Source organism: Lonchura striata, chromosome 14, assembly GCF_046129695.1.
Source record: "Lonchura striata isolate bLonStr1 chromosome 14, bLonStr1.mat, whole genome shotgun sequence".
NCBI lineage: Eukaryota > Metazoa > Chordata > Aves > Passeriformes > Estrildidae > Lonchura > Lonchura striata.
Window position 1 is genome coordinate 19,063,870 of NC_134616.1, and position 13,450 is coordinate 19,077,319.

The 13,450-nt window shown below is 49.3% G+C and overlaps 1 protein-coding gene across 2 annotated transcripts in view; it reads right to left on the minus strand.

Moving 5' to 3' along the window:
- Positions 1–2,336: 2,336 nt before the first annotated feature.
- Positions 2,337–13,450, minus strand: part of MED12 (mediator complex subunit 12) — a 36,067-nt gene continuing 24,953 nt past the window's right edge. Inside the window, exons 30-44 of one of the 2 annotated variants that reach the window (XM_077786604.1) lie at positions 13,245–13,406; positions 13,049–13,160; positions 12,742–12,831; positions 12,207–12,316; positions 11,579–11,714; positions 11,141–11,302; positions 10,235–10,612; positions 9,760–9,910; positions 9,366–9,571; positions 8,847–8,927; positions 8,433–8,650; positions 7,691–7,847; positions 4,934–5,107; positions 4,696–4,777; positions 2,337–2,770 (exon numbers count right to left, since the gene is read on the minus strand). In XM_077786604.1, the coding sequence (XP_077642730.1) occupies positions 2,727–2,770; positions 4,696–4,777; positions 4,934–5,107; positions 7,691–7,847; positions 8,433–8,650; positions 8,847–8,927; positions 9,366–9,571; positions 9,760–9,910; positions 10,235–10,612; positions 11,141–11,302; positions 11,579–11,714; positions 12,207–12,316; positions 12,742–12,831; positions 13,049–13,160; positions 13,245–13,406 (2,263 nt within the window). In that variant the 3' untranslated portion in view covers positions 2,337–2,726. Of the gene's footprint in view, positions 2,771–4,695; positions 4,778–4,933; positions 5,111–7,690; positions 7,848–8,432; positions 8,651–8,846; positions 8,928–9,365; positions 9,572–9,759; positions 9,911–10,234; positions 10,613–11,140; positions 11,303–11,578; positions 11,715–12,206; positions 12,317–12,741; positions 12,832–13,048; positions 13,161–13,244; positions 13,407–13,450 lie in introns of both variants that reach the window. The other variant, XM_021534559.2, reaches the window with a different exon arrangement.

Genomic DNA, 13,450 nt, shown 5'->3' on the forward strand with positions numbered 1-13,450 from the left:
TCTCGGGCTTCTCCTCAGATGCTGGGCACAGCCCAGGTGTGGCATTGCCTTCAGGGAGCCCAGCATCAAACAGGCACACCCCCGCACCAGCCCCTCCCTAGACTGGTGGCCGCAGCAGGGCAGCTGTGTGCATTACTCAATGGGCAATGTGTATTAAAATGCCCCCAGTTGCCTCTGGCTCTGTCACAAGCAGCGTTTAGCCACGACTCGGAGAAGGAGCAGAAGGGCTGGAAGCTGTCAGACCTGCTTAAAACGGCCGCGGCTCAGTGCTAATGTGCAGCACAGCAGCTGCAAGGCACGCAGCCAGGCCAGGCAGAGCACAGCTCCCCAGACAGCCCCGTGCTGTGACCACCGGTCCCCACGTCCCCCTGGAACCTCCTGCACCCACTGGAAACCTCTGGGCAGCCACCGAAGGTTGTGTGGGATCTCGGACACATGTGGCAGCCCTGTGTCTGTCACCGCAACAGAGCTCTGGAGTGCTGCTCATCCCACACAGACCTGGCCTGCCAAGCAGCTGACACAGCTGGGAGAAGCTTTTGCCAGAGGAAGGGTAGGGCCAGCTCTGTTGCTGGGCCATGCAATAAAGCATCCCGCGGCAGCAGGCACTTGGCCACAGGAAGGGACGAGTTAGCCCCTTTCTCTCCGGAAGGCAGGGCGGCTCCTGGGATGCTTCCACCAGATCCCTCCCTTAGAGCCCGTAGCAGGCCAGCATCCGACTCGGTGTTCTCGCACTGCAGCACTCCCGCTGTGCACGGGTCACCCCAGCGCAGCCCGGTGCAGCCAGCACGGCCGTGCTGCCTCCCGGCCCGCTCCGGCTGCTGCAGAGCCGCCCCGCTCCCACCCCCGGCGCGGCAGCGATGCAGAAGGAGCATCCGAGACGCCGCTTGGCGCAGGCTCAGCTGCCGCCCAGGGCCGGCAGAGGAGGGGGCTGGCAGCCATGACCGCACACACGAGGAAGAGGGGCACGTTGTGGGCAGAGACAGTGCCCAGTGTCCCCGGGCAGTGGCCGCGCCCCCGGCACGATGCGGGGAACAGAGTCCTCCGGCCGCAGGCACCGGTCCCTCCGAGCAGGGCGGCCCGAACACAGCCGCGGCCAGGAGCAGGGCTTCCAGCTCTGGGTCACCGAGCACGGGCTGCCGGCAAGCAGATTCCCTGCAAAGAGCAGCCTTCGGGTCAGGGGGGAGACGATGGGGAATGCAACAGCCAGCACAGGGCTGCACCCCAGTCTGATCTGCACGGAAGGCAACAAGCAGGGATGCACTGAGGGAGCAAGCCCCTGTCCTCACGAACAACTGAGCCCCTTTCATCAGGCCTGGCCAGCAACACCTTCCAATGGTCCTGCAGCCACACGGCAAGAGTCTGGCATAGGCGCAGGTGTTTGGGGACAAGCAGGGCAGAGAGGGTGTAGCGCCAAGCAAGCCCAGAGAGCAGCTTCACACGTGCTCCCGAGGAGGAAAGGGCTCAAGCTTCAGTTCTTGGAACAGCAGACACTGGCCCATCAATGAGGACAAGGGGCACTGCCAGCCCTCACAGTTCCCTGAGCTTGCCTTCATGCAGTGGCCCACCCTCCAGAACTATTTGCCCTCAAATGAAAATCAGCTGCAGCTCCTTGCTGAGTCCGCGTGGTCTCACCCTATCCCACACAAATGGGACAGAAGGAAAGCTACCACAGGGACCATAGGTTCAACTCCTGAGGAAGAACCCAAGAGAGGTGCTAGTGGCTTCCAGCTTCAACAGACAGCAGGAATAGCAAGCACCAAGATCAGACCTCATGCCAGCAGGCTGCACTAAGCAGGGCAGAAGTTCAGAATGCACATTTCCCATGCAGAAAAAGCACCCTGGCTGTCAGGAAAGAGCTAACAGAGGAGCCTTGGTGCTTATCAGCCAAACCGTGCTGTGATGAGAAGCAAGCAGCACTGTGAGTGCACTGTCTGCAGCTCCTCCTAGACTGCAGAGGAAAGGAGCTTGAGCATCTCTTTAAGTGCTGTGGTGGAGGGAGCTGGGCTCGTTAGAGCTCAGAACTACCCTGCAAGAGAACCCCCTCTTCCCTTTATACCGGTGTCCTGGCAGAGCATGCAACACGACTACCAGTAAAGCCCTTAATCAACATAAAAATCCTACAAAGCTTGCACAAACATTTGCAAGTATGTGAACATCAGCTTATGAAATAAACAGGGAAGAGCTTTCCTTCCCAAACAAAATTGTTTAGCCTTCACAAAAGCTAAAAATGCAGACATTAGTTCTATTGAGGAAGAGATGAAGACCATGTGTGGAGGGTGCTGCTGGGCTGTACTGGGAGGAGTGCTGAGGAGGAAAGGCAGGCTCTGAATACACACTCAGTTTGCAAAGTAAGCTCTCTGTATTCATCTGAGAATGTCTGCAGTATGGAGTTCATCTGGTATAAATAAAGTACAAAATTTTACAATGTCTTAATCATAATTTTAACAAAAATACTAAAAACTGAGTAAAAACTGAAACCAAAGTGGGAAGGGAGACTATCGGCCACAAGGGATCTCCATAAACATTTGTAGAAATTGGATAGTAAAAACACTTTCTCTGTACAATAAAATGCTCCTCCTGGCATCTCCCTGTGGGACAGATAGCAGCAGCACTGGGGGCACAAGGACACAGGGTGAGGGCTGCCCCAGAGTGTGGGTCAGGCTGAAGAGGCTGTATCCATCCACAGTGATGTCTCTCCCTCCTGAATCAGGCTGAAGTGCCACAGGTCAGTAGCGTCCAAATGGGTTGTTGTTCTGCTGTGTCTGTGTATCTGTTGAGGTCAAGACAGAGTTAAAGAGTCACAAGGTCTACTTTAGAAAAGAGATCCCCCTCCCCACATCACCAGTGCAGCATGAGGAGTGTCACAGGCCATGAGAAGGAAAATATAACCACTATGGTACTCCCTGTGCTGAAGATCTGCCTGAGCCTTTGAGCAGCAGCACAGCCAGGATCTCTCATTCTTTCAGGAAGAGAGAGATACAGTCTTGCCCTGATCCTGAAGTTTCCAGGGAAAATCTCTCCATCCCTCATGGTGGAATTGGAGGACCATAAGAAAGCCATGAAAGGTGGCAAGTAGGTGGGAGGATGTTTATGGACTAATTATTTCTGATTTTGAAAGAAAGTCAGCTCTATAAAATGACACAATTTCCGCAGCCATACAAGCTGCTGAGCTACTTAGTGTCACTCATCCTAAAGCACTCCCAGAAACCAAAGGTTTCAGAGAAAATTTCCCTGGCTTCCTGCCAGTATCACTGTACAGGCCCAAAGGACTTCCAGATGCCACAAAGGCACGAAACATGGTAAAGTTACATTCAAGAACCTCAAGAACTTCCAAACTGCTGGGACTGCTGTTTTGTGATTTACACTATATATGAGTACTGTCCGATACATAAAATTATGTCATTCTTTTTCCTGAACATCAACATCAGCATATGTGATCCTAAGCCACTAAAGTAAAAGGAGATGAGTGTATCCTAGGCAGCCTATCCTGGGCCCAAAAGACTCTTGTCCCACTCCTATGCAGGCTGGTTTTGGTTTACCTTCCTGCTTTCCACTCCATCCCTAATACTACAAATGAGAACTCCAGATGCTTCCAGGGGGAGGTGGTACAAACCCATGGAGGCAGCATGGAAGCTGAATGCTGACACAAGGCTGCATGGGACCCACACACCCATTCCAGATACAACAGCTCAATTTGCTGTACAGAAAGGCTACAAAAATATGGCTGTTTTACTGTATCCAGATTCCTATACAAGGTCTTCCTATATTTGAATCTCCCAGCTGAGATCCTTTGGCACAGACTTATTGTTTGTGAATCAGGCTAGTAGTAAGCTTAGCACATTAAAACCTGGTTTAGGGAGGTTTTTGGCCACAAGGACTAAGAATTTTCCATCAGGAACAAGTATAAGCACGGTTTCCAAGTTCCCCACTCCACACATTACCAGATCAGTCTCAGTGCAAAATAAAACAAAAAAACTATCAACTGTGCTGTCAATTTCTGAGCATTTTCATAGCATTTCCACCATTTTTACAGCAGAAAAGCCAGTAATGTGACAGAAGACAATGACAACGGGCAATTCAGAAGGGAACAGCACAGACCCTGAATTCTGTATTGTGATCCTCCAGCTAGTAATTCAATACAGACTATAGAAATACATTGCCAGACTGAAGAACATCTATGCCATTACCCTGCTGTAACCACCACAAAGACAGCAAGCATGCAGCTACACTTTCTAGAGTACTCCTCCTGCCTCCAAGAAGTCTTGTCTGCCTCACAACATGACCACAATGTCTCTGGGTCATCCACCAAGTGACTGCTCCAGGATTACAGCCTCCCTGTGCCCCTCACAGGTCACCTGCAGCAGAGAAAATACCCCCAGATTATTTTAAAGCTGCATACTGGATCCTTTCAGGAAAGCTGTGTGGCAATCCCTACAAAGACTCAGCTCCCTTGTCCCTCTGCAGGCAGCAGGAGGAAGGTCTGGAAGGTTGCTCACAAGCTGGCAAGCACTGCCCTCCCTGCTGCTGTTCCCCCTTGGGCTGATAGCTCTAAGTCCTGATGCCACCTCCCTGCCAGTGTAATTTATGTCCTCAGACAGACAGTCTGGCTCGGCCTTACTTCTCTACACCAGAGTACCTCCAATAGAAAACAGCAGGGAGGAGACTAGCAAGAGGATCTAGAATACTCAGGCTTACTGGAAAGCTGCTGCTGAAGCTGTCGAACCAGAGCAGCTGTTTGCTGCTGCTGCTGTGTCTGCTGAAGGCCCTGGCGCTGGAACTGTAAAGAGAGAAACACAGTTATAGCCACACCACCTGGCTGGCAGCCTCAGCATTCACACAGGCCCTGGGAAGCTCAGGGAGGCAGAAAGGGGAGGATGCACTGCTGGATCTGTGCTGGACTGTCACGTCCCTGTGCCTCCGAGGGAACACTCACAATGGGCTGCTGGGGGGGAAGAGCCTGCATCCCCAGCCCTGGGGGCTGGCCCTGCGCCTGGGGCTGAGGCACTGTGGACACCTGGGGCTGCTGCTGGGGCTGGGGCTGCGGTGGCTGGGGCTGCTGCTGCTGTTGCTGCTGTTGCTGTTGTTGCTGCTGCTGCTGTTGCTGCTGCTGCTGCGAAGACAAAAGAGAAGGGACCATCAGGGCAATGCACACAGCACTGGGGTACACCGAGGGCTTAAGGAGTTCCATGGAGTAAAACACCTCATGCACCATTTTCCTTACAGGTACCTAAATTACACAAATTTCACCAGGACTCCACCCCAGGCTGAGAAGTGGCAAGAAATAGAGGGACAGCAACAAAGTTTTCTGCAAGATGAGGTATTGACAGACAACAGGAAGAGAACCCTAATTCTACTGGTCATTACTAGGAGCAAACAAGGTGCAAGAATAGAAAACTAAGGATTCAAAAGGCTGGCTGGTTCATCTTTTTCCTCCTGGTTAAGATCAGCAATAATGAATAATGAGTATTTGCCTGACTCATTCTCAGATTCTTTTCAGAGGTAGCAACAAAGCTCCTGTAATCTCCTTACACAATCCACTCCAGGTCAGCTACTCCTACTACTGGAGTTTTTCCTAATCTCTACCCTGAATTTCACGTGTTGTGTTTTAAGGCCATTTCTGGTCTGACAGCCTAGGGATAAGAAGAGATAAAGGGTTTTTTTCTTTCTTTATAAGATTAAAAATTTGGAGACTTATCTCTCCTGTTGTCTTTGTCTCTCTAATGCAACACATCCAGCTATTTCAGCCTTTCCTTCTCAGTCATGTCCCCCAACTCTTCAATCTATCTTGCTGCCCTTCCCTGCCACTCACAACAGCTGGTGTTACACTTCAATAAAGGATGTGGATAAAACTGGATTCAGTGCTCAAAACCAAATGTTTACAGAATTACTTATGCTGAGAAGAATATTCAGTGTGTTGGAGTCAGAACATACCCAGAAATCTCACGGTTTTTCATTTCTCCTAATTTTCAGACAATTCTCTCATATGTCAATCCAGTTTTTAACTCTCTAGATAAAAAAAATATTCCTAGCTGAAATAAAAAATACTAATGTTATCATAAGAAACCAAACGTGGTGACGGTAGGTACAGTTCCAATCACTGGCTCAAAAGGACAAGGTTCAAGCCTTGAGCAGACTCAGAAAACAAACAAAAATACAATCAGGAGAAGGAACAGTGTCTTATGAAAGAAGGTTAGAAAACCCTGACCTTTGGAAGCTGCAAGTGCTCTCTAGCAATGAACATTGGGCAAATAACAGTGAGAAAGAACAGCCAGTAAACAGGACACAGTGGACAATAATAATTCTTACAAGAGCCAGTTATGAACACATTGGATCAAGGATTCAAATTCAGAGGGAGCAAGTTTCTAGAACAGCCTTCCAACTTACACCAGTTTGGTCACAGGTTCCTGACACAGCTGCTGCAACCTGGCTACACAGAAAAGCAGATGACTGACTAAATGAGCCAGGATATCCAGCTTCAAGTCCTACCTTCTTGCAGCAGCTGTCTACCAACCCATGTAAGACACATCAAAAGGCCACCCAACCTTTCCACAAGCCACTGCATCATGAAAGCCAGCTCCAGCACCAGGCACACCTCAGGTAACACAGCAGGAGTCCCACTAATGGGATAGCTTGGGCACACCACCTTTGCGGGTTTTTTAAGCAGCCAAGCAAAGTCAGCTAAAAGCTGAAGGTATTCATTAAGTTACTGAGCTAGGAGAAGTGTTAGCAATTTGTCTGAGGCATGTTCTTCTAAATATGAGTGATGGGGAATGCTAAAAGAAACTCAAAGAGAATAGTCAGGGGGTGCTACTTATCAAAAGGACTAAGCTGCTGACCATGCCAGAGGCAGTTCTCTTGTCCAGTGCGAGGCAGCAATTCTCAGATACTGCTGACTGCAGCTCTCTGCAGGAACCACTGTCTCGCTCAGGCCGCTCTCTGAACAAAAAGACTCAGCACTCTGTGCCATGTAAAGTCTCCCCATATTCCACAGGTTTGCTAGGCCTTGTCATAAGGTATTGGATTCACCAATTATATTATTTGTGTTTCTCTGACAATTCAATACATTTCTAAAATTTCTAGAAATATATATTTATTTTGTGTAAGAATTTAGTATTCATAAGATCATAATGCAAATCCATGGAATACCCATGTCTGTTGACTCATGCCTTGTGATCTTTGTACCTAGAGAGCTGGGTCTAACAGTTGGCTTTGGATCATTTTTCACCATCTGCTGTAAGAAGTAAGAATATAAGGACTGATTCATCCCAGATTTTTTGCCAATGGAAACTGTAGCAAACACTTATTTTGATTTTGAGAAATACAGATATGACCCTGAAGATGACCTTGAACAACTCTTTTGTAGATAGGGGGCTTTTCACTTTGTTTCTAGCTCCTGCCACACTTGCACAACAGCTAACTTTCTGCAGTTACTGGCTCAGCTGGAGCAGGACGAGGTGGGACACAGGCCAAGGACTGAACAGACTTAGCTCATGCTGGGTGACTGGCACAAGGCAGTGAAGCAGGAATCTCCATCAGGAGTGGCCAGCTCTAAGGGAGAATTGCCTAGCAAATTACCACAGACAGCCTCCAACAGAGTGACATCCTTCCTGACACAGAGAAGCAGAGGTAAGCAGCACTGGGCAAGCCCCCTCCAGCTCCAGCAGCCTTCCTCCTGTCAGGAGCCACTCACCCTCAGCATCTGTTGTTGCTGCTGTTGCCTCAGGTACTGCTGCTGCTGTTGGTCAGGAAGGATCTGGCTGGGTCGAATTCCTGAGGGGACTCCCTGTGGACCCAAATGGTTCATCCCACTCATCATGGGGGTCTGCTGTATTGACTGATGAGGAAACCTGCAAGAGGAAAGGACAAGCTCATGGAGTAAAGGATTCACAGGCAGCCAGCTTTCTTTAATCCAAACAACTTCTGACATCAATGAGACAGCCCAAACAGCCCCCTACAATCCATGCTGTCTCTGCAGAAAGGTGAGGGACATGAGAGCCTCTCAAGGGCTTAATACAACCTGCTTTTCTAGAAGCCCTAAGAAACAGTCACCATCCCACTGTTCTGCATGGCTTTCTGGGTGGATTTATTCCTGCTCAAGAACAATGGAAATCTCAGATTTAGCCCTTTGATGGTGATCTGCTGGTTAGATTTAAAACCAGAACTATGACTTTCCTGTGTAATTTTTCCTCATATTTTTCTATGCCATCTTTCTCTGTCTAGTAACAGTTTCCTGCCTACAACTAGCATTTCCAAATTTCATCCTATCTCTGTTTCTCCCCTGGATAGAAAGCTGGATAAAGATGTTTCTCTGAGGAAGCAAAGTACAGCATGGAGAACAGGGTTTTCACAGTTTGCTATTAGAGTTTTGAGAGCAGAACAGGGAAACCCTTAATGAACTAGAGCTTATTAACATCCCATAGGGCAGAAGGTACCTCTGTGTGTTGGTCAAGGTGTGCCCATAGCCAGGGGCCTGCTGGTGCACGTAGCCACTTGGTCTCTGCTGCATCTGTCTAACAGGATCCACTAGAGCAGGATTAGAGCTGGGGTGGGAATTCTGATAGGGCTGACCAGAATAGGTAGGAGGTACCATCGTGCCTGACTGAGAGGGGTGCTGCTGAAGGCCTATGTGGGAGACATAAGGAGTGTAACCCTGAAATGAAAGAAAAAGGCCTTTTTTAGTCACAGGATGAAAAGGAATACAGAACATAGGAGATCAGCCTCCTATAAATAGTGTCACAGGGAAGCTCATTAGAAAGAGGAGCCAAGAGCTTCCAGGGTTTAGCAGCAAGGCTGCTGCCCTGTGCCGAAGCCAGATTCCAACCCTACCTGCAGTCACTGCCACTTACCTGGGAGGGCTGCAGTGCTCCATAAGACGGGGTTGGAGCCATTTGGCGCACGGGCTGCTGGCCCATTATGCCCTGGCCCTGCTGGAAGGCAAGAGAGAAATGCTTTTTCCAACATCTCCAAAGGGTAGGAACATGCTGCTCTCTTCTCAGCAGCTGCCACTAAACCAGACTTCACTGTGGCTTCACTGCCTAACCTACAAGGTTGCTGTACAGCAGGCACATGCTCATGACTTCTGTCTCACCCTGACCTGGGACAAATAGGCCACTAAAAAAGTCTGCCAGCCCCAGCCAGGACATGCACCTCTCATTCCCCCAGGGGTCATCCTGTGACAACCTCCTACAACTGTTAGTGGCATGGGCCCACAAAGCAGGTGGCATCAGAGGAACAGACACAAGAAACAACATTATTTCAAGAGCAGATAGAGAGTTGGGCAGTTCTGGGTAAAAGGGACAGCATCAAACAGCCTGGCCATGCTATACTGTGGAGTCAACGACAGCAAGAGCACAGCTCTGACTTACCAACTTTGCTTGCAGCTGCTGCCTCAGTATCTGTCCTTGGGACACTGGAGGCTGCTGCCTGTACACTGCTGGCTTGTAGGAGGGGTCAATGCCCATCATGCTCCCCATCCCTGGAGGCAGCACACCACTGTAGGGAGGGCGACTCTGAACCAGTTTTCCCAGTGGCATGCGTACCGGCCTGTAGGATGTATCCAGGCGAGGGCCACCTGCAAGAGGAAGAGAAACAGACAGAGCAGTCATGGCTATTGCTGCACCTCAGAGCTCCACAATGACCATTCATCATTGCACCTAGACGTGACAAGCAAAAGGAGAAAGTGAAGGGTCCTGAACAGGACCATCTCACAGAAAAGGTCCCCAAAGAGGTGAAATATTTTTGGCTCTCTGGTGCACCTACCTGCTGGAAGAGGCTGATTCTGGGCATAGAGACCCACTGGTGATTGCCCATATGCCAGCCTTGACATGGTGCTTCCTGACTGGTGATGCAAGAGATCTGTAGGCATGCCGACTCCATATGAAACCCCTCGGCTAGGGCCCAACACAAAGTCCTGCAAAGACAAAGCGGTAAGAAAGATCAATGTGCACTGGGAATTCGTGAATGGAGGAAGACTATTAAAGGGTTTAAAAGTCCACAGGAGGAAGCCAAGCATGTTATCTGAGCTGGGCAGACTCCTTTCCTTCCATCAGGGATTAAGAAAGCATTTGCCTTGCCCCAAGCTAGAGACAGCAGGATAAAGCTCCAGTACTCCCAGCTGAGAGAAAAACACATCACATCTTCACCACCCTCAGGCTCCTCAGGAAGACTCTAGGGAGCGTTTTGTGACTAGGAATAGTGGACACGGGACATCCAGAGCTGCTGGACACTCCATTACCTCAGTTTTGCTGGCAGACTGGTTGCGTTTCTTGGTTTTGCTCTGTTTTTTCTTGCGTTCCTCAGTGGAGGCGGCAGGATTGGAGCTTGTTTTATCAGCCTTGGCTGGTTCAGCAGTTTTCTTCTCTGGCTCTAAAGCCACAGGTGTAGGAGGCTCTTCCTCTTCAGGAGGCAGTGGCAAAGGCTCCAGGTAGTAACTGCGGGGCTTGGGTTTCAGGTGTGTGTGGTACAGAAGAAGCCTCTGCTGCTCCTCAAACCTGGACACCTTGCGATCCACCCGGACTGTCCCAAACCATCCCCAGGAGAGTGGGGCTGAGTGCTTCAAACCCTCAAAAAGATCCCAAGGAGATATCTTCTGCTTTGTAGAGACTTGCAAACCCTTTAAAGCAAAAGAGATAAGAACCTTCAAGTCCCTGTTGCTGCTCCTACAAGGGTACAGGTAACTCTGTGCTTTTGTCAGGCTTTAATTCAGATCTCTCAGTAAACAGTCTGAATCCTGGCTCCTCCAGGTGGCAAAGCAGTCACTTCTAAAAGCCTTCATCAACTATGTAGTCTCCTGCATTCCATCTTTGTCTGCCCCCTGCACATTGGTTCTGCCATTAACTTATGTGACATGGATTATGTGTTTCTTTTTACACTTCATATAACCATAAATACAACTCCCAAATTTAGTTAACATCTCAGGTCACAGCAGCATGCTATCACCAAGCATTAACACTCTGTCTTTGCCCTTTTTGGACATGGTTATGCGTGCAGCCAGTCACTTCAAGGAAGAGAAACAGGGAATGAGGCTAGGAATGAGGCACTGCATACAGATGCCTCCAAAGCTGTGCAGACTTAAGGCATCAGAGGACAAGGTGACACCTGCACTCAGGAGCTGTGATACAGACAAAACTGCTTAACTTACCTCCTTCTTGAAGATGGAATCAAAGCCAGCTATTTTATTGCCTTTAGTGTCAATGAGGGATCCCTGAGGTTCACAGGTGATGACATCTCGGGTTTGCTTGGGAAGTGGTAGTAGCTGTCGCACTTTCTCCAGGCTGTCAGACTGACGGTCTCCCAGCTCCTTCTGCACAAGTGGAACAAAGAGGACTTGAAGAATTTTTCAGGAAAAAAAAAACATCTAAAACCCACCTATGCCTCTTCTGGTTTTGGCCTCCATCCCTGCACTACTTCTCACCTTTATACCCTTCAGGCCTACAGAGTCATAGGGGCCACCCTTACTACTTCATCTAAACAGCAGAAACAGGACAGGTACTGTTCATGAGACACAGGTAAATCTGCACAGCTGAACAACAACAACACAGCATGCTCTGGTCCCCATACAGGGCCTGGTGTCCCTCACCCTGAGTTTCTTGACAAGATTCATGTATGCACGCTTGTTCTCCTCCATGCTGCCCTGAGAGATGCTGGACATATCAGCAGCCAGGGTGCCATTGATGAGAACACTCAGCATGTCCAGCACGGTGGTGAAGAGCTCACTGTTGGTGAGAGCAGAAAGGTCAGTCACCTGAAAAGCTGATAAAAAGCCTCTGCCATCGTTGCAACACCAAACACTATTAGATTGTCAAGACTTCCACCCACATTTAGAAGTATCAGTCTTCAGAATAACCTCCCACACTAATCCTCATTTTCCTTATATACCACACTTGAGTTCTACTCCCACTTGAGTTAGGTGCAGTATCACAGATTAAGACTGGACTCCTCTGTATCCATTCAGCATCTCTAAAAAGCAGACTCAGCTCTCCCCTGCATATCTCTGCATCTGGAAAAGCCAAGTTTGTTCTGAATATGACAGAATGTACTTGGCTATCAGGATCTAAGTTGTAGCCTGCTATTACTCTGAAGTCTCTTTCAGCTGTCACTTCTGACAGATCATCTAGAGAAACAGCCAGTTCCCATGAGAAACAGGGCCATGCTAACAACTGCCTCCCTTGGGAAGTGTATAGAGCAGAAATCAGACTCCAAGTTACTTGTTTGACTGCATGTCCACGGTGCCACTGCTGATGATGTCCAGGAGAAGCACGGCCCATTCAGTTGTCTGTTGAGTACTGCGTTGGACTGTGTCAAACATTCCTCCCACCTGGCAGAGAAATAGAATTTAGTCACAAGGACATCAAAAACCACTGCGATTCTGAAGTGAGAAAGAAGCTTAAACCGGAGTTTAAAGGAGCTTAATTCCTACTGAGAGCTGAGGGAGAATGCTGTCAGCAGCCAAACCTCAGATGCAAGTAGTACTGCTGTGGGCTGCAAAGGCATTCAAAGGGAAGGCACATCTACAAAAGAGACCAAGTCTCTGGATTTCATCCTGATGAAACAGAGCAAGGGAGTTTATTCATGCACCCTGTTCTACTCAGGGCCCAAGACCAAGAAGCAGCACAAATATCTCTCCTACTTCCTTGCCTCAGGACATATATAGACCCTGTAGTGTGTGCTTGTTCCAAAGGAAAAAAAAGGCAGACAACTCTTCACCCCAGATGGTTAAGCTCTTTTGCTGCAACTGCTCACCAAATTCAGCCGCAATTTCAAGGCCTCATGCATCAGCTGCTTGGCTTTGCAGTCATCTTGGTACTGATCTTCTCGCCAATTTGTAACAATCTAAGAAATACAGAAGAGAGGACAAACCTCACCAGCTGTATGCTGAAGCTTAGAGAGCAGCTTGTACCATTCACTGTCTGGTGACTCAGAAATGGTCAGCTCAAGATCCCTATACCAAAGAGGGTAAGACAAGCAACATCCCAAGGCCATGCTCCAGAGCCCATCTGCTGGAGGGGTGAGCTCCTGAGGAAAGTGAGGGGATAAACAAGACCCCTACCTGCTGGACCTGACTGTACAGAGAGGTGAGAAGGCCTTCCCGCTGCTCATCCTGACCTTTCAAGCATGTCAGCACCAGTGACAGAAATGGCTGCTGGCTCAGGAGGGACATACTGTGAGAGAACAGAGAAGGAGCTATACTGCCAGGCTGGGGGATCAGCACAGCAAACACTGCCTGCACTTTCCCCTGGACTCACCTCTTCTGCTTCTGGCGGTCCCGCTCTTTGCGGGATGATGACCCTAAATGTTGTCCTTTCTCCAACTCTTCCCCAGCAGCTTTCAGTACGTGGCCCTGCACTGATGTTGGAAGCTTGGCAATCAGAGGGGCCACCAGCCACACTCCTGATCTCTCCAGGGAGCTGTTGACAACACAGGAGAGGAAAGCTGTTTGCAATGCAATTTA